The sequence below is a fragment of the Nothoprocta perdicaria genome, unplaced genomic scaffold, assembly GCF_003342845.1.
Source record: "Nothoprocta perdicaria isolate Ctin4 unplaced genomic scaffold, notPer1 scaffold_17, whole genome shotgun sequence".
In the NCBI taxonomy this organism is placed as follows: domain Eukaryota; kingdom Metazoa; phylum Chordata; class Aves; order Tinamiformes; family Tinamidae; genus Nothoprocta; species Nothoprocta perdicaria.
Window position 1 is genome coordinate 1,290,913 of NW_020454871.1, and position 19,703 is coordinate 1,310,615.

Sequence of the window (19,703 nt, forward strand, 5' to 3'; positions counted from 1 at the left end):
AGCTCCTTTCTGAAACACAACAGAAGCTCTTTGACCTTCTTCTCAAGTGGAGCCCTGCTGAAATCTGCCAGCTGGAAGTCCCTTCCATGGATTTCCAACAAATGTGGTTTAAAATTTGAACCTACAGCACAAAGGTTACTATTAATAGGGACAATGCTGATCACCTGTCTCTTCCAAGGCAGTATTTATCTATCGTTACTCCCATTTTAAAGTTCTAGCAGCTGATTAATATGAAGCACTAATACAAAGAATCAATATTCTTCAATAAACACCAATAAAAATAAACAAATTCAATTTTTGCCAACATATTTTTACACTCTGAATCACTTAGATTATATATCTAATTTCCTTTAAAACGTGAACATACATTCGGAATAGAATAATCACATTTTTAGGCTTTGATGACTGTCTTGGTCAAAATTACAGAGTTTACATTTTACTTGTAAGAGGGGAAAAGTGGCATGACTATAATAAACTCTCATTCTTTTTTACATATCACTGTAAATATAAGGTGGATTTATTTCAGGATGGGAAAGCAATTATCATATATTTTATACTAATAAGTATAAAAGACCTTTCCAGTGACTTCCTGTAAGGAGGTTTTTTGGTCTTATTACGGATCTATAAAGCTACAGTATGCAATTGATTTGAATGGATCAATTMATTTCAAATTATAGTAAAAGCCCTGACAGCAATTAAGGAGGTGCTTTCCTTTCCTAAAATACCCTTTAATGGCTGTTACACTTCATAATTAAGAATAGGGTTTTTTTGTTCGTGGTCTCTCTTGAATTACTTTAATATCTACAGTATTTTCAGCTGTAAGACTTAAAAATTATGCTTTTAATGTGGAAGTGTTCATTAGTTCTTGAATGTTCCACGTCTTTGCATCAAGAATAAAGGATGATGCAACAAGATTGTGCCTTATTCCTGACAGCATTGATGCTATGACAACAATATCTAATTACCACAGGACATAACAACCTTCTGTATAAAACAGCATCTCACTCAATGGAGGGAAGGTGTGAGTACATTTCCTGCCTCTTTCTGATTAACTAAATCTGCTCCAGAACACTCCTTTTCTGCTTCCTACGTCAACTGCTTCTGTACCTTTATGCTCATATTTCATTAAAAATCCATAAAAAAAAAAAAAAACTCATATTTCATTAAAAATCCATAAAAAAAAAAAAAAATCTCAGACATAATGATAGTATAGGTCACTTTTTTTTTTTTTTTTTGCAGTTCCTATTGATTTATGTTGTGCTTTTCAATTTCTTTGCATTTTCACTTCAATTTGAAATACTACTTTTTATTTAATTTTGTAAACTTTTTACTCCATTTCTGGAGTAAAAAGGAGCCATCACTGTGTGTGCCAAGATAAATGCACCAGCAGCAACAGCAGATTTTCTCACAACACAACGTTGGAAATACAGTGTAAAATACATGTGATATATGGAGGTCTTYAGGTCTCCTTTTTTTGACAATCTGTAACGATTACAGAGGTAATTCTCTTTCAYGTGACAAAGAAGCTATGAGCTCATGTATGATAGAGGTATCTTCAATAAAGWATTACATACAGCTATATTTAAAAAGCTACTTTTTGAGAGAATACTAACCGTTCCATGATGCTCATTTTTGATATTAGCAAATTAGTTAATAATCAGTTAGCTGGAGACAGAACGTCTCCACGTTCATGTTTTCTTGTACTTTCAGCCATACCCAGATACACAAATTCCCCTCCCCTTTTTTCGTTTGCCAAAAGCAATGAGAGGAGAACACACAAAATACTTTAACACTTCCTCTTCCCTGCARCCTCTAAAATCCAGAACCTTTTGAAGGGCACTCCATGAGATTAGAAATATGCGCTTAATATATACATATTTTTTAAAAAAGTTGCCATTTGCTTGTGTTTGGTTTTTTTAAACCTTTATTTAAATAAATGAGCCACGAGGTCACATCTAGCATTTAGTCATTACTTTTCATTTCCTACATTTTTGGCAACTTGAATTAGTTTCAGATAGTTCTCGTCACTCCATTTTTTGCTCTTTAGAAAGATGCTATTTAATTAACTAACAATATTATCATTAGCTGCCAGAAAGTTGAGCGACAAGTAAACAGCCTCACTGAGTTTCTCCTTCAATGACTTTCAATTTCCCTTCAACATAATTACGTAATATAAAAATTGGATCATGTATTACAGAAATGCCTGCAGAATTCCTCTTGTGTTATTGGAGTCTGTCTTAAGACTAAGAAATTGTCCTCATGCTACACATTACAGGATATGTCTTACATGGTGAATTTGAATGTATAATTACTTGCAATTCTTTTTTTAGCATGGTTTATGAAAAAATGGATATAAATTAAAACTAGAAATTTGTTCTAAAGGAATTATATAATTATATGCTAGATATATAATATGAACGATACAGGGAAATGCTTTCTTGTTCTGCAGGAAATGGTTGAATCAGAATGTTCAAAACATTTATTGATAACAGTATAAGTGTATGACTATTAAAAAAAAACTAATAAATAGTTACAGATCAATATTCAGTTTCTGAGTTGGAATTCCCTGTCCATAGGTAGCAGCTGACTAACCTTGTGTGGTTATAGAGATAGTTGCAAAGAAATGATTTTGCATTTGATTAATTCTGAAATAATTTTCAGCAGCTGCTTGTAATTTCTGCTTTAAATGCCTACTTTAAAGCCTTCTCTCTGGGAATTGCAAGGTGATAACTTTGGTATGCACTTACATAAAGCCTAGAAAACCAACTCATGTAACATTTATGGTGAAAAAMACACATAAATCTTGGAGATAAGTAGCTCCAATACACTTGGAGTTGCCAAAAGAAGGATTAATCTTAAGATGGTAATGTATATACTCTCATCTTTTCTACCTGCAACATTTCACTTAGTCATTATTCTTCATTACATAATGTAAATGAATACTATGTCAATTAGCCTGGAGGACAATGTTCTTGAATGATGACTTGAGATAGCATTAATATAAATGATCTGAGGCACTCGCTGCCTCATTTGAACACAGATACATGTCTGTTATAATAAAACACTAACTAATATTCAGCTGGTCTGGTCTGTAGGCTAGTTAGATATTGCTAGAGCTTTTAGGAAGTATTTCAYGGTAGAGAAAAAAGTCTTTTAAGAATAGAATCATGCCCTTATAGTATTTATAGTAAAGTTTCATATTTAGGTTTGTCTAAATCAGAAAGAGAAACACTATTTAAAAGGAAAATTCCTACAATATTACAAATTTTACTGCTGTCAGGCACCAGGTACTGTGTAATCCCACAACCACTAGACATGCGGAGAAAGATTTGCTGATTTTACCTGTTGCACTTGGTACTGGCTKGCTCGGGAGCTCTGAGCTCAGTCTATGAGTACCACACTGCAGGTGCTAACTCAGAGATAGGATTTAGGTCCCGAGGGCTGTTCTCCAACCCGAGTTCCTAGCAYTGAGTACCAACTCCTGAATAAGCATCTCTCCAATGGTGATACTTTCAAATGTTTTGTCTTGAGCAGTTAAACAAAAAAAAAATTTACATAATACTATAGTGCAATCATAACATGCAAACCATGCTTTCTGCTTTTCCTCAGTAGGAAAGTACAACAACTGGGTAATATTTACATAGAAATAATCCACTTCTAAATTATCTGCATACATCAAATTGGGCTGTATAAAACTCTATTGCAGACTCAAGATTTCATTAAAGGAGTGCATGAACATTTCAACAAACTCTGTTCTTAGTGGCAAAAGCTTAACTGTGGGAGTATGCACGCTAATAAGAACACTCTGCACTGCAGTGAGCCTGAAAATTAATTTTATAATTAATCTTCTTTAGTAGAAAAATAAATATATGATTTCCAAATGAAAACAGCTTATGTAGGGAGAGTGTTTGCATCTAGACCCCTCTGTAACATGAAGACATGTTACAGCAGCCACAGCTGACATTTGGCTGTACAATGCTCATGGGCTCTGCAGTTTAACTGCAATCTTGCTTTACTAGTGGGATCCAAATAAATGCCTTTCATTCACAGAAGAATCAAAAAAAAAAAAAAAAAATCCATATTTGTCCTGATCTGCTGATCATGATCCTAATCATAAGGGCAATCATTTTACACCATCATGTCTGGGGGAAATACAAAACTCAAAGCACCTACCTTATTTTGRCTGCCATATACAGAAGTTCTTGTGTATAATGATGTGCACATTTGCACTTATGATTCCCAAATGGAAAAGGTTATTTTAACTAATTCCAACGCAGAAAAGTGGCAGGTGTATATTAATGCTTGAAATAAAAAATTATCCAAACCAGACAGCTGATTCTAAAGGAACTGTCACTTAAAATTTTGAATTTAGGCTAAAAGTCAGTAGTCTATTCATTAACTTACATCATTTTATATATATATATATACATATATATATACATATACATATATATAATGCTCCGTCAGGTATGATTCAAATCAGTAGCAATTATATTGAGGAAATCAGGGAGCATATGTAAATATACCATAGACATGCTACTGTGTATTAAGAAAAGAGGCCTCAAAATAAGAATACATGACAATATTTAAGCTTTTTTGTTTTATTCTCTGATTAATTCTCTCATCAAATTTGTTTTTGCATTTAAGAGTTATAATTATCATCYATGAGATAATGATAATATCGTTAAAGAGCTGGCTCTTTGCTGACTATTTAAAGCTCTTTCCTTCCCCACTTTGTCAGTGGTAATGGCACACGTCAGCCCACGCAGACCTTCCCAATCTTCCAGAAGAAACATAATTACATTTTCCTTAATTCACTATAAAATATCAAGTGARCAGTGGTTTTAATATATCTACCCATCGGTTATTTCAGTCAGTCATGTTTCCTTTTCATCATTTTGCTTCATTCCAACGCATTTTAATCTTGCTAGTCCAGCAGTCATAGATGTATAATACAATTTTCCTTACTCTTTCGGATTTGCTGATAAAATTCTCTCACCAATGCCCTAAAAACTGGAACATAATTATTACCTGTTTTATTTGCAAACAGTAAGTAATAAAGAAGGCTATTGAAGCAGAACTTATAAGGCAGTGGCTGGGACAATTAATCAAGTGGCACAATAATGTCAGCAGGCAAATAGTACAGGTCTATCTGCTTTKTCACTACTTTATGCTGTGTTCAGKGTGCACTCAATGCTTCTTAAATAAAACATATATCTTCTTTATTTGTCAGCCAGTTTATATGTGGTATCCTTAACTGATGCTGTAGTCCTAAGATTTGGCAAAGGAAAACAGCATCTCTCCCACCCTATAACCTACGCTCAACAGAGAGAGGGTCAGAGCTCAAGCAGCTGGATAAGAGAAATCTGCCAGTGTGGGAGCTGACTGCAGTTTTCTTGAATAAGCAGAAAGAAATGAGAGGAAAAAAAACAAAATTGATGACTAGCATTGTAAGTATTGCTGCATAAACAACCTGAACTGATGAACTTGCAGTTTTGTGCCATGCCTTGTCACTTCCCAAGCACATCCAGGACAGCACGTAGCATAAGGCATGCTTGAGATCTCAGCTACAGTGAAGTCTTTAGGATGTTTATTAATGTATCTAAATGGGATCTAGTTTACTGCTAGTGGAGGGCAGAGTCTCCAATTTAGTAGTAAGGTAGTCCAAAATATGCACGTGACAATAACTGAACTATTCCTTCATAGGAAATGAAAGAATTTGTGAAATATACTTGGGAAATTAAAATCTATACATGAAATTAAGCTCTATTTCACAAGTATTAAAGCAAGTTAGATATTGAATTGAACAAGTATCTAACAGAAAAGTGCCATAAAAATATAATGAACAGTCTCACCACGTACAACAAAATCAAATTYTATCATATGGTATTCCTGAAATATCATCCTTCTAAGCTTCCTTACGATCAAGCTTTACTTTTCTTTTTTTGACCACAGGCACACTTAATGAAGTACTTGTAATTTGATATTGATTTTTAAAAAAAAGAATATAATAAAAAGTGGCATTTGCATTTTATCACATTTTAATTATAAAGGATAAATTCACTTTCAAATAAGCTGATTACTAAGATTTCTGTTTTGACTGATGAAGAGTACTTTAGGAAGAAAGAAAATAAGATTCAGAATTTCTAAGAACTGAAGAAAAACAGGCYTAGAATGAACTGCAAAATAAAAACGTCCATTCCCCTGCCCCAAAGTAAACACTTTTGTACTCCCTAACACCATTTTTCCCTTGTAATCTAGCATCATATAACTGTTACCTAGACCATCATTTCTTATTCTGAATTCATTAAATTTATTCCCCAGGAAGGTGAGTAGCTCCTTGAAAAGGAAAAATACGCATGAAGTTCAGTAAAAACAAGCACAAAGATGATGGCCTTTTGGATTTACCTTCTGTTTCCCCAAACCTTGCAAGCTTGCAAGGATGGACATATTCAAGCAATACATTTGCAACGACCTTACCTATCTTTGTACTACAGCCCACAGGATCCACTTATATTTCAGCCATTAAGCACCAAACTCATAATTATTTTTACTAGCTCCTTTTTGCAATGTACTTTAACCTCTATCATCTATAGTTGACTTATTTCTTTCTCATGACTACTTAGAGAATAGTTATTTATTTCAAGAAATCGTTTCTCTGCCTTTGCAATAGGGATGGCTGAGTTTCATTTTGGTTGGTTTCTACCAAGATCAAGTGCAATGTAAAAATGTACATACTATTTAACCACACCTAAACAGGATGCAACAAATCTGGCACAAGATGTTTGTGAAAAAATTATCCAAAATATTTTATGGTTTCTATTAATATAACAAAAAAGTGAGGGAAAACGATTAAAAGAAAAATGGTGGGAGGATAAAGTAAAAATAGACAGAACTGAGTTTTATATTAATACATATTATCTAGGATACAAAAAGATAAATCATAGAATTAGGTATGCAAAAAAGATCGTTCTACACATTCCAAAGTTTTAAAGTTTATAAAATTCATTTCCTGAAAATGTGAAAGTCTAAGGGGGAAATTACAAAATATGAATGTTACAGACTATGAATTTGGTATCAAGTGGCTGATGCAAAACTAATGAGCATATAATCCAATTTTGCAGCTTCCTCATATTCAATGGAGAGCATTGAAGGAAAACAGAGAAAAATATATAGTCATTAAATTCACTGAGACAAATTAATTTTTGTAAGCCATAAACTGCAAAGAATATTCATTATAGTTGCACTTGCTTTGCCCCTTCATTTCTTAAAAAAAAAAAAATCATGGTTTTAAAATTGAATAAAGAGGTTCAAAGAAAACTAGAGATTGTATTGCACTGATTTTGGAATATCTTAACCTATTTTTAGATAATACCTGTTTGAAATAACCCAGACAGTAACACATGTACACATGCTGTGTACACGCAGTGAGTGTGAGGGTCTGGGATGCTGAAGGCCGGYTGGACTCGTGTCCCTCAGGTGATGGGGACGGGCACCTCCCCATGGGACTGACATACTTCGGCTCCAGCAGAGCTGATGTCTGTGCAGACCCTAAATCATTTTACCTATCTGCAAAGTAATGCACAATTCAAAACTTTGGGAAAAAAATAGRAATATTAAGTTCTAAAGACATGTAGCATCCAAAATTTTATACCACAAGATGCTTTAGATTATTAAAAAGAAACTTATAGGAAGTAGAAACCTCAGTAGAGGCAGCTCTATATAATTTTTTTTTTTTTAAATTTCTTTACTGACATTAAGACTTGAATGCAACCTTGTGAAGGAAAACTTGCARATCAAACAGAAACTAATGGAAAAAGGCTTAATAATACCGGTGTTGTAAAAGCTAGGCATTTTAAAACATTTCTGTTATTTCACTCGAACCAAAATTATACGACAAGCATAACCAGAATTTATAACACTATGGTAATTACACAACCTCTTTGCCTCGCAGGTTATCAACCACGAGCAGTTCCCTGCTTGGAATGAACACCAATGGCTCGGATGAATATTTCCAATCCACGAACCACGCCGAGCAAACTTTCCGCAAGATGGAGAATTACCTGCAGCAGAAGCAGCTCTGTGATGTTCTCCTCATAGCTGGCGACCAGAAGATTCCCGCCCACAGGTGCATTTCCCATKCGTGCTTACAAGGCTTCAAAGGCTGACATTTCCAAAAGCTGTGATTATTTATGCTCGCCCTGTCTAGTTATGAATGAATGGGTACTATAATTAGCACATCAACTAASAGACTAAAATAACGTGATCAGAGTTTCATGTTCGCCACTTCAGGTAGAAAGCAACTCAAATATGAGCCAAAGATACTGCTTGTACTCTCTGCTGTCAGACTGCAGACAGCACTGGAGCAAAACTGCACAAACAAGCACATTGAAAATTAGAATACGAATTACCCTTTAAYTTTATTAGTCACTACCGCAAGATCCAAGTCCTATACTGAAGGCACTTCTAGTACACACACTATTTATTATTTAATAACACTGAATTTCATGCATGCTATGGAGATTATGAAGCAATTTATGTTCCTCCTAAAATTTCYATTTCATCTATTTCAAGGCTGGTTCTCAGCGCAGTGTCTGATTATTTTGCTGCAATGTTTACTAAYGACGTGCGGGAAGCAAAACAAGAGGAGATCAAAATGGAAGGTGTAGACCCGGATGCGCTGAAAGCTTTGGTGCGCTACGCATACACAGGTAATTCTTATTACTATTCTTAAAACTATTATTTTCACTTCTGATTTTATGCTATTTTAAGAATTTTAATGAGAAAAAGAAGATATTTGGTTGCTCCCCTTGTGTAATGAAAGAGGAAAGGATGGCCATGGTTTGGCTGTGTGGCAGGAACGYTATCACACCTAGGAACAGAACAATTTTTACGATTAGGAAGTGCCATCACACTCTAGATATGTTTACTTACTTCTCTTTAAAGATTACAGAGATTTTATCTTAATTAAAGTTTTAATACTCCCCCCCTTTTCTTTTTCCATTGATTTTTTCCATTTTCAAAATATACCCCTGTGCTAACTAGGCTTAATGCTTGAGCCAATGACCAAAAAGACCAAATAAGAGAACTCCAAAATGTCTTTGAGACATTTTGTTATGAGAAGACACAAATGCTGCAGGACACAGCTGTTATGTTAGTATATATTGCAATTAAAAATACCCAGATCATTCAAACCTATGCAGATTCTGGAAGCCTGCAGGTTCTGGTATTTGGCAAGTCACTCTACACAGATGGCAGCTACTCCAGCCAGGAAAGTAGAAGAAAAACTCCCTTCCCCCCAACCAAACTATGTAGTTCTGCAAAAAAAGGCCCACATCCCAAAAGGAGAGAATTACTCCTCCAGAATATAACAACTCCTACACGACCAGAATAACAACTTTCCAAATTTATGGAAGTTTGTTAGGTAAACTGCTCCATCTGTTAGTTAATGTCTAACACCAATAACAGTCCCCAGTTCCTTCACCACTTGATGTCACATGCAGGCCATGGCTTGCTTGCTTGCTTCTGAATGMAATAACTCTTCACAACATCCATACAGAGACAGAGGGTTTGGAAGAAGCATCACAAGTATCTATTTATGTCTTTGGAGTGATTTAAAAGTATGACAAAWTGTCAAAGAAAATCAAAGACCAAATATATTTCCTATATTGATACTAGCAAGAACATCAAAAATCAAAGATTTCCTTGACTTCTTAAGACATATCAAAAATCTAGCCTTCTGCATAAACAGATAAATCTCCAGAAAGCCAAAAAAACCTTCAAATCAGATTGGAAAGAGAAGTTCCTACACATAGACTTGTTTGGGTTTTTTTTTTTTTTTTTTTTTTTTTTCTTTTGGTGGATACAAATAAAGGGATAATCACAAGCTTAAGGGCATGGTGCATAACATCTGTAAAATGGTGATATTTTGCACTGAATTAACATATATTACCTGAGGAAATGGATTAGTAGAAGCACAAAGAAGCTGGGTCATGGCGGGCTGCTCGTTATTTGCATCTCTTCCAGGTGAGATAAGAGCTATAACTTTGAGAATTGTTTGCATATTCCATGGACAGAAGGCAGGAGTGAACTTTGGACAAGAAACCTATCTGAGTGCTACTCTGGAGATCATTTTGACTGTAATCTCTCACTATCACAATTCTCCATTTGTCAGATGGAGATGGCACATATCATCTGCTCACAGAGGAAGCTGGAAACAAAATGAGTGTTTCTGAGGCAACTGGGTATTGTACCTACTTCTGAAATATGTTCATTACAAAAAAAATTACATTTTTTTTTTTCAAAATGAGATTTTAATGCTGTGTATCAATTGGGGAATTAAGCTATACACAAGATGGCTAAGATGGAAGATCTCATTAAATGAGCACTTTCTAGTCTATTCAAAGGACATTATGAAATTCTCACATCTTATAATCATTTCATTAAAAACTTATATATGCAAGTAGAGAAGATGGAAGAAATCAGGTTTCTGGAGCACGCTTTTGTACCATTTTTGTGTAGATTTTTTTGAAGATTTTCACCTCATCATATTTTTCTCCTTATTTCACTTTCCTAAGCAAAATGAGATGTAGTAGTATTTGAGTTCCAATAAAAATGTTCTCATCATTATCTTCAAAATCTACCAAACATATTAGCCTGTTAAAAAAAAAAAAGAACAAAAAAAAACCCCTATTTAAAGAATCCTTCATTGAAAAAGTGAAATGAATTTCTTCATTTCAGGAACAACTGAACATTTCAGTTCAACAGGAACATTATTTTCCTTTTTTTTTTTTTTTTCTTTCAGTATTTCAAGTAAATACGGATACAAAGGTCATGACTGAAACTTTTCCCTATTTTTCCCCCCTGTAAAAACTCCACAGGTATTCTCGAGTTAAAGGAAGACACTATAGAAAGTTTGCTAGCGGCAGCTTGTCTTCTGCAGCTATCTCAGGTCATCGAGGTATGTTGTAACTTCCTGATGAAGCAGCTCCATCCTTCCAACTGCCTCGGGATTCGCTCTTTTGGAGATGCTCAGGGCTGCACAGAGCTCCTGAAGGTGGCACATACATATACTATGGTAAGACCAATAATCTAACTGCTTTGAATTTATAAGGCTAACAGCAGATGTAAATATTCTCCTGCAAAAATTAAAATAAATCTGGGCTTTGGTGGAGCGGAGTCACCTGCTTGCCATGTGCCTGGGATCTGCACAATCCCTATCCCTGGGCCATATGTGCCCAGCTCACTCTCCAAGGGGAAATTGAAGAACTGTGACTGACACTAAAGTGCTGGAAGCTGAGAAAAGCACACTAGAAAATCCAAATATTCAGTYCTGGCTTTCCCTCTTTTGAAATTTTGCCTTGTAGAAGGGGATAAACATGCAACTTAGATGCGCAGTATGATCTGCACACACTGCTTCCAATAAATCTAATACGGCCTTTAACTAGCTAATGTCAGAAAAAGACATCAAGGATTTACTCTTGCTTTGAGTCAACACAAAATAAAATCTAAAGCTGATTTTAAGGCAAGGTGCACAAAAGAAACAGCCAAAATAAGGAAAATAAGGGAAGATTTGAAATACAGAGAAGCAGCACAACTCTGACTTGAGCATAATCCTCCTCGGGCTCAAAGCAATGAACATGCAGAGCGTGGGAAACGGAGAAGCAAGATAGCTTGCTGTGAAGCCAACGCAGGGGAGAAACATTCAGGGCAACAAGATGTGCTATAACAACTTCAAACACAGAAAGAATAGCCATCGCTACAGCTAAATAGACATAAAAAACACCACTTGTGAGGCTTTAGGCTTGAAATCTGGAGTAGAGCGTGTCCAACACAGCTCAGAGGCTTCCTAATGCTGCAAGAACTGCAGCGTGGCCTGTGCATTGTGGCCGGTTCCTTCTGTCACAGAGGTWCCTCAGGCTCTGTGCAGTGTCCCTGTCCCTCCTGCTGCATGCAGGGGCTCTTTCCTCCCAGTGGCTTCAGTCCAGACACTCAGACATCAGCTTCAGCCCTGCTCTAAAATTCCTAGTCCAGACTTCCACAAAACAGACATAATAATGTGATTATAGGCAGTAAACAATGGAGGGATTTCTCTGATTAGATTTTTAGCCATTTGAATTCTCTACCCTTCTTCCCCAGGAGTTGGATTTTGACTATTTTTTAAATGAAAGCCATATCTGTGTGTCCGATATAAGTGCCAGTTGGACCTTTCAAACCACTTTCTGGTAGCCTTCCTGAACACTTCCAGCAGGAACGCTTCCAGCACTGGCACCAGCTCCTCTATCTCACATGCAACACAGTGATGATAGTGCAGTGAAAGAGCAAGAGCTTGCATGGTATAAAAACCATCCACCAAATTTTCACCTACTGACCACTTAGACATAGAAAAGGGAATTCTTTCTATGTCTAGAAAGACATAGATTGAAATATCTCTTTGAAATATCTTTAAAACAGTTTCTTTTAAATTACTGGACTGATTTTTCAAAAGACTTCAGAGAATATGAGATCATAACAATGCATAGACACACACAAACATGCTGTGGAAAAGGATAAATAAAACATTCTGGTTTATTTCAAGTCATGTTCAACTGCTTGAAATCGTGCACCTTAGGGGAACAACTATAAAGTCGTATTGTAAATACAGAGCCTATACAAATGAACTAGTCGTTTAAACATTTTTAGAAGAAAATCAACTACAAACAACATATCCATTCAATAAAAACAAACACACTGGGGACCTTCCCATTCAATTACTTTAGTCATTGATGCAGCCTATCAACAGTTTCCTGCCTAGTGCCTTTTCATGCAGATAAAGCCCATTCTGATAAACATCTTGAACTGTATTTGTAACTAAATGTGGATCGGGCTTCCTGTTCCTATTCTTTGGATGTCAGAAAATACTAAAGCAGGATGTGCATTACAGAGCAAATTTAACATCTCCTTCAATCACTTTTATATTTACTCTTGAAAAGAGTCACAGAAAATTAAGAGACAGCTGAAAACAAGCAATACAAATATYAGTTACTAGGATGTTTTCATATGCCCTATTTCAATTTGGTTTTCAAATAAAATATATCGCTTTCAGGGATGTAGATGGAAATTAATATTTCAAATACAGACTTACATCCCTGAATACAGCTTTGCAAATAAATCATGAAAACAGCTTTGTTAGTGATTTGTCTTTCCTTTTGAATTGAACCACAAGGAAGCAAATCTTAATATTGTCAAAAAATTACGTTAGCCATACTGTTAGAAAAGTGAACTTAATTTCTCTTGCTCTATTTTCTGCTGCTTATCATGGAGACATGCAGTCAATAGCTGGCATAATTATTACAAAAGGATTCCTGGCTTTGAATATAATTTAAGACTGTGGAATCTGATCACAACATAATTTATGCAGCTCATTTGAATGTCCACTTTGGACATTCTTAGGCCATATTTTATATCTGCAAACGGTATTTCTCTTATGCTGGAGTCTTAAGATCATATTGATGGATAAAATTACTAGTGGCAAATCCCCGGGACATGGCATATCTGCAAGCAGGTTCAGAGATGAGAACTGTTGTGTACAATGGAGTTTTTTATTTTATAAAAATCAAACATTCATATAAAACATTCAACCCTTAATAAATTAGAGTCACTATTATTAATATCAAATACACTAACTGGAATGGTAGAGTCACTATTATTAATATCAAATACATTAACTGGAATGGTAGTTAAGCAAGGACAAATAGTTCATTTTCTGCATTCAGTACTCATGAAAACAGGAAATATTGTAGCTAATTGTCCTAACCTGCAAGCATTTACTAAGCAGACAGGGTAAAATAATCTTTTAAAAGCTCTGATGGTGAACAGTAAATTCCCCATTACTGATTTTCTTGTACTCTCTTGTACTCTCTTACTATCAACATGATGGTAGTCTACCTTATTAGCAATTTTATTTACAGTTTGGGAAAAGGACAAAAATCAGTTGTAATTTAACATGAAACAAAAATTTAAGGTTTTCCAAAGTATTTCTTGGAAAGCACAAATACATACCATTTCTATTCGTGAATCCTGCCTGCGAGTACTAGACTTACCAGAAYGTCTTAGATTTCTGCAAATCAAGGGATGCATGGGATGCATTTTTTTTCTGCATCTCTTCCCTCTTTCTTCTCTGCAGCTTTCCATATCTGTTCATGAATGCAGTATCCTGAAAATATTGACTACACAAACGACTGTTATTTCCTGTGCTCGGGGTTAGGCATCAAGGCTGAATCACTGCAACACTTTTACTTAGTACAGACAAAGGAAAAATGACTCCCATGAGGTTTCAGGGCAATCCAAATATTCACGTTTGTCACTTCAAAGATGTTTGACAGAGCTGTTTTAATATTTGTAATTTTCTTAAAAGCTCACCTCCCTTAAAATAGGAAAAAACTCCTATGTGTGATCCTTTGGTGGGCTCCTGTGGTGTTCATGCTCGCAGAAAAGTGGGAGCTTGGGAAGGAGCTGATGAGCTGTCACTTGGAAGGAATGTCTAGGGATAAAGTCACTCTGCTGCTACTGCAGATACCAAAATCTGGGACTAAGCAGGAGTCTGAAATTCCATTTATTAAGTCAGGCAGAGAATTCCCACCCATTTCCCAGGAAATACCTACGGGCCTGCTCTTCACTACAGACTGCATTGATGCTGCAAATCCTTGGCATCAATGAGTAAGAGTTTAAATAAAAGTAATTCTTCCATTAAAAAACATGTGCTATTTTTAAAGAGAGTGAACTACTTTTGGCACCTAGCTATAAATTGTCTCTGTACACTAGATAAGAAAGGTTAATGGACAACCTCAGAAACRCTCTGCATGATATGCCGAGTGAAACTCATTTGTATTTCCCATTAATATTTTTTTTCCTCCTTTAATGGTTTTTCTCGACAAAATAAGCCTTTCGGGTTTATGCTTGAATAAATGAAAGGCAGTCAGATTACAGGCAGTAATCTTTAGAACATATTTGGCTGTTCCCTATCTTCTTGAACAGAACAGAAATGCAGAAAAGCCTATATTATCCACAAAAAATGTTATTTCAAGGTGTGAAAATCACAAGTGGTTGGAAACCTTTTTCTTTCCAGGAACACTTCACAGAAGTGATCAAAAACCAGGAATTTCTTTTGCTTCCTGCTAATGAGATCGCAAAGCTGCTGTCTAGTGACGACATCAACGTTCCAGACGAAGAGGCCATCTTCCAGGCGCTGATGATGTGGGTGAGGCACGACCTGCAAAGCAGGCAGCGAGACCTGGGCATGCTTCTCTCCTACATCAGGCTGCCTCTGCTGCCACCCCAGGTAGGGAGGTGAATAACCCAGCAGGGAACTGCTGGGCTCCTAACACAAATGCTTACCTCAAGCACCCTATAAGTAGGGAAGGAATCTCTCTATAAGTAGAGAATATATCTCTTTACAAATGTTGTGGTCGGGAGCTTTTTAAAAAAATGTATTGTAAACTAATAAATATGCTTATTATGCATCAACTGCAGGATGTATGAGGCACAATGTAAGTGGACAAGAACAGCATTACCTAGGTTGTCCTCGACTCTTCTGACTATTGGCATCACATGTCCTTTAATACATCATGARACTTAGATCTTTCCAGAGAGAGCTATACAATTTTACAGTAATTTCACATTGTCATATCTGTGTCATACAAGGTCCGTGTATCTCTTTTGAAAAGCTTATGCTAATAGCAACACTGCACTGGGGGTACTATGAATGAAGCATCAAATTTACAACTTTGGGTTAAGTATCAAAACGTCGCACACATTTCATTTTAAACACGTGCTTTATATTAGTAGAGGTGTCCAGTGTTAGGTATTAGACTTGTTTCTTTTTACGTCAAAGGCAGATTTGCATTCTATTTCAAAAAGAACAATATTATGTTCATAATATCAAATTCAATATCAATACAAATGYTGTAATTACTAGAGTGCATTTTAAAATTTTTAAAAATCTAAAAGTCAATAAGATATTTTTTGTTTCTTAGTTACTAGCCGACCTAGAAAACAGTCCAATGTTTGCAGATGACCTAGAATGTCAGAAACTTCTTATGGAGGCTATGAAGTACCACCTCCTACCAGAGAGACGGTCCATGATGCAGAGCCCTCGAACCAAGCCCAGAAAGTCTACAGTAGGTGCACTTTATGCTGTAGGAGGTATGGATGCCACCAAAGGTGAGTCTGGAAATCCATTTGATTGTGTTACAGAAAACCGTTCTGTTCAGCTGCATATATCATGGGGAAAAAAAGAAAAAGAAAGAAAAAACCCACCTGAAATCCTTCAAGACACTTTGACTGTCATTTTAGAATCCTTTTCCTCTATAATTGTGCAAGAGCTAGAAGGTTAATTTTGAAACCTTTTGTAGAAGAGGGAAATAAAACCACAAAWGCATTAATGAACTTTTAAAAAGTCTTAGCTAAAGCTTGTCAATCCTTCATATACTGTTTAATTGGAAAGATCTTACATGACATATAGTTAAGAGTTAGAAATGCATATCAATTTTTATGATTTGACTTTTGCAACATGCAGACCAACAAAATAAGTGATACGCCTCAAAGCACTTTCTTTTTAAAATTTTGGATTCTATAGTAATTTACTATGAGCATATTTTTGATAGCATTTYTGTAATTTATAAACCTATAAAGAGAGGATCAGAGATCTAAACAGCAAGTTTACTAAGTACACTAATCTATTTAGTGAGCAAGATGTTAGCTTATTGGCTACGTTAAGCTCAAATCCACAGCCTGGTGCAATACAAACAACTGTAATTATTTTAAAGTCTGCTGACTTGCTGAACTGCAGCACATTTTAGCTTTGTGAGTTCACTCTTCATAAAATCATCAAGAAGTTAATCTATTTTGTGTTTTGCAAAAYACTGCTGATGTTTGCAAGACTGCTACCTTCCTTTGCCTATGTAATCAAATCAAACCCAAAACATTCACCCCCATAACAACGTGAAGGGAAAACACAGTCTCATCCCCAGGGCAGTCTCACAATTAAAGTTTAACTATAGCAATTACTGTAGTTTCATTAGCAATATTAATTTTTCATAAATTATATGAAATAGCCAAGAACAAACAGCTTACTTTAAATATTACAGAAATAATAATAAAGTTTCCTAGTTTGTTTTCTTAGTAAAGGCTATACAGAGAAAGGGCTATTTCAATGAACATCTGGGCTTCCTCTTGGTGCCTCTTTTACTTATGGCTTTGGAAAGAAGCCAATTGTTTGMACTTTTGCCTTTTGATGGTTAAGTAGAACAGCATTTCCTCTGCTTCCTGCTGTCCCGCTACATCTCTGACTCATCCTGCTTCATCTCTGACTCATCCCTYGGGCCTGTGCTGGGCTGGAAGATAAGGCCTTCCTTATCTTCTATGAGGAAAGAAGCTATGAGGCCATGAGGAACAGACCTGTGAGGTCTGTAACTACCACTTCTGGCAATCCTGTGCTTTACATGCTTCCCCTGATACAGAAAACTCAAACTCTCGGGGAGCACCTGTCTGGATTTTGTGCTTGTCGCAGGTGGGACCTGAAGTCAAATCTCCAGTTAGAATGATCAAATGAAGATCAAAGGACCTCTTCTGGTCTAGTGTTTTGAAAGATGTGCCTGTGCCTAAACCACATTAACTTTAAAAACCTACTTCCAAGCCCTTGTAAAATCAGAGCCTACAGGGGATGAAGACACTATATGTCTCAATGTAATTTTCCTGTTCTTCAGTCAGTACATGAGACAGTTCTTTTGAAGCTAAGAGTTTTGAAAAACTCATACGTTGGCATAAAATAAATGAGAGGAACCAAAGCAAAGAATAACAAAGAGACTAACCACGTAGAAAGAACAGCAAAAGAAACCAAACTGCTCAGAATAAAAGATGACACGAGAGGGAGGAAAAATTAGAATTTCTTCCTTTTTCTGTTGGTGGATCAGGTATTTTTTCTTTCCCAGCCAATGCATTTAGAAAGGCAYGTGGCTCAGAAACACAAAATAAGGAATCATAAGTTCTTATTTCACTAAGAGTATAAAATATAGCAGTCCATCTATTTCAGATTCTCAGGAAAATGTCTCCAGAGCAAACGCTACCTTTCTTTTCGGTTGCATTTCATGGGTGTTTTGCTGCCATGGACCACTCTTGCCTCGCTACCTGCCTTTTGCATTACTCAGAGTGCTACTTGTCTGTGCTCCTCACGGCGCTAAGTCACCTCTCGCAGGAGCACTTGCTGATCCTCAGTGACCGACAGGAGCCAATGCATAGAAAAGTGCTAGTTTCGAAAGGCAGGGAATTCTGGCAGGAGTCATATGGATAGTTATATAAAAACAATACTAAAAACTCAGAAACACAGGAAAAAGAAAAGAGAAGTACAGCTCATATACTGCAGTAGGCAAACCACTATTGCAAGGGCTCTGCAAAGATAAACCTCAGGGAAGCTGCCTGTGGGAAGCAAGTGTACACATGCCCCTACTCAGCCTTCTCCCTGTTTCCAGCATATAAGGGAAGACATCCAAAGGAGTCATGATTATGCAACCCAGGTCCTAAGACAGGCAGATACATTGCTGCCCGTTTAATTTTTCGTAGTGCTAATGGTTTAAGCACAAGCACGGTTAAGTACATACCTGTGGTGAACTCTGTTCATAAAGAWGAAAAAAGTAACAGATTAAACTTATCTCCAAAAGTTTCCACGTTAAAAAAATGTGTTGCCATCTAATTCTGCATCTTCTTGCTTTCAGGTTATTCTCATGTGTTTGGCAATCATATATGCATGAACTTAATGCAGCTTTCTCATTAGAGTCACACTTCATAACTGAACTTCTCAACRGGCAGCAATAAAAGACTATGTACTGAATTTCCTTGCATAATTTAGTAATGTATTGAGGCAAACTGACTGACTGCTGGACTCTGATCATCAATTTCCCAGCATCTTATATTGCAAAAGTTTGATAATAACTGTATTTTAACAGGCACCACCACAATCGAGAAATACGACCTTAGGACTAACAGTTGGGTACAAATTGGCACCATGAACGGTAGACGACTACAGTTTGGAGTGGCAGTGATCGACARCAAACTCTACATAGTGGGAGGCAGAGATGGCCTGAAAACTTCGAATATTGTTGAATGTTTCAACCCTATCACCAAAGTTTGGACTATAATGCCGCCCATGTCRACACACAGACATGGATTAGGTAAGAGGTACTTTGGCCTTTTACATACTGTCTATCATGCATAGGTCCATTTTGATGGACACAAATCCCGTTGGCATTATATTCTTAAAACATATAAGAACATGCAACAATAGCTGTAGAAATATTTTCCAAGAGAAAGTTGGTATCTATTAATGAACACATAACTAGTAGAGCTTTCCAGAGCTTACTTTGCTGTTAAAGACATACAAAATACAAGCAACAGAGAAAATAATCAACTCTAAATCACATTTGCTAGTTAAGAGATATTTTTGCAAGACAGGAACAGCTTGAATAACAGATTGATTTTTGAAAAAAAGATTTTTTTGATATCTAACATCTCTGACAATCAGATCATAAAATAACTGACACTGAAGATTGCTGTAGGGGAATAAATACATCTTCACTAATTTTAATGATGTCATTACAAGCAATTTTACAGAACTCTGCCATAACTTACTATCCATGGATCTATAATCTGCCCTACAATCAATATTATTC

General features: G+C 36.0%; 1 protein-coding gene across 1 annotated transcript in view; it reads left to right on the forward strand.

Moving 5' to 3' along the window:
* The window catches only part of KLHL4 (kelch like family member 4), a 38,534-nt gene that overhangs the window by 10,999 nt on the left and 7,832 nt on the right, over positions 1 to 19,703 (forward strand). The window contains exons 2-7 of the mRNA XM_026035985.1: positions 7,955 to 8,128; positions 8,575 to 8,711; positions 10,881 to 11,077; positions 15,107 to 15,319; positions 16,014 to 16,200; positions 18,981 to 19,205. Coding sequence (XP_025891770.1) covers positions 7,955 to 8,128; positions 8,575 to 8,711; positions 10,881 to 11,077; positions 15,107 to 15,319; positions 16,014 to 16,200; positions 18,981 to 19,205 — 1,133 coding nt within the window. The remainder of the gene's footprint in view (positions 1 to 7,954; positions 8,129 to 8,574; positions 8,712 to 10,880; positions 11,078 to 15,106; positions 15,320 to 16,013; positions 16,201 to 18,980; positions 19,206 to 19,703) is intronic.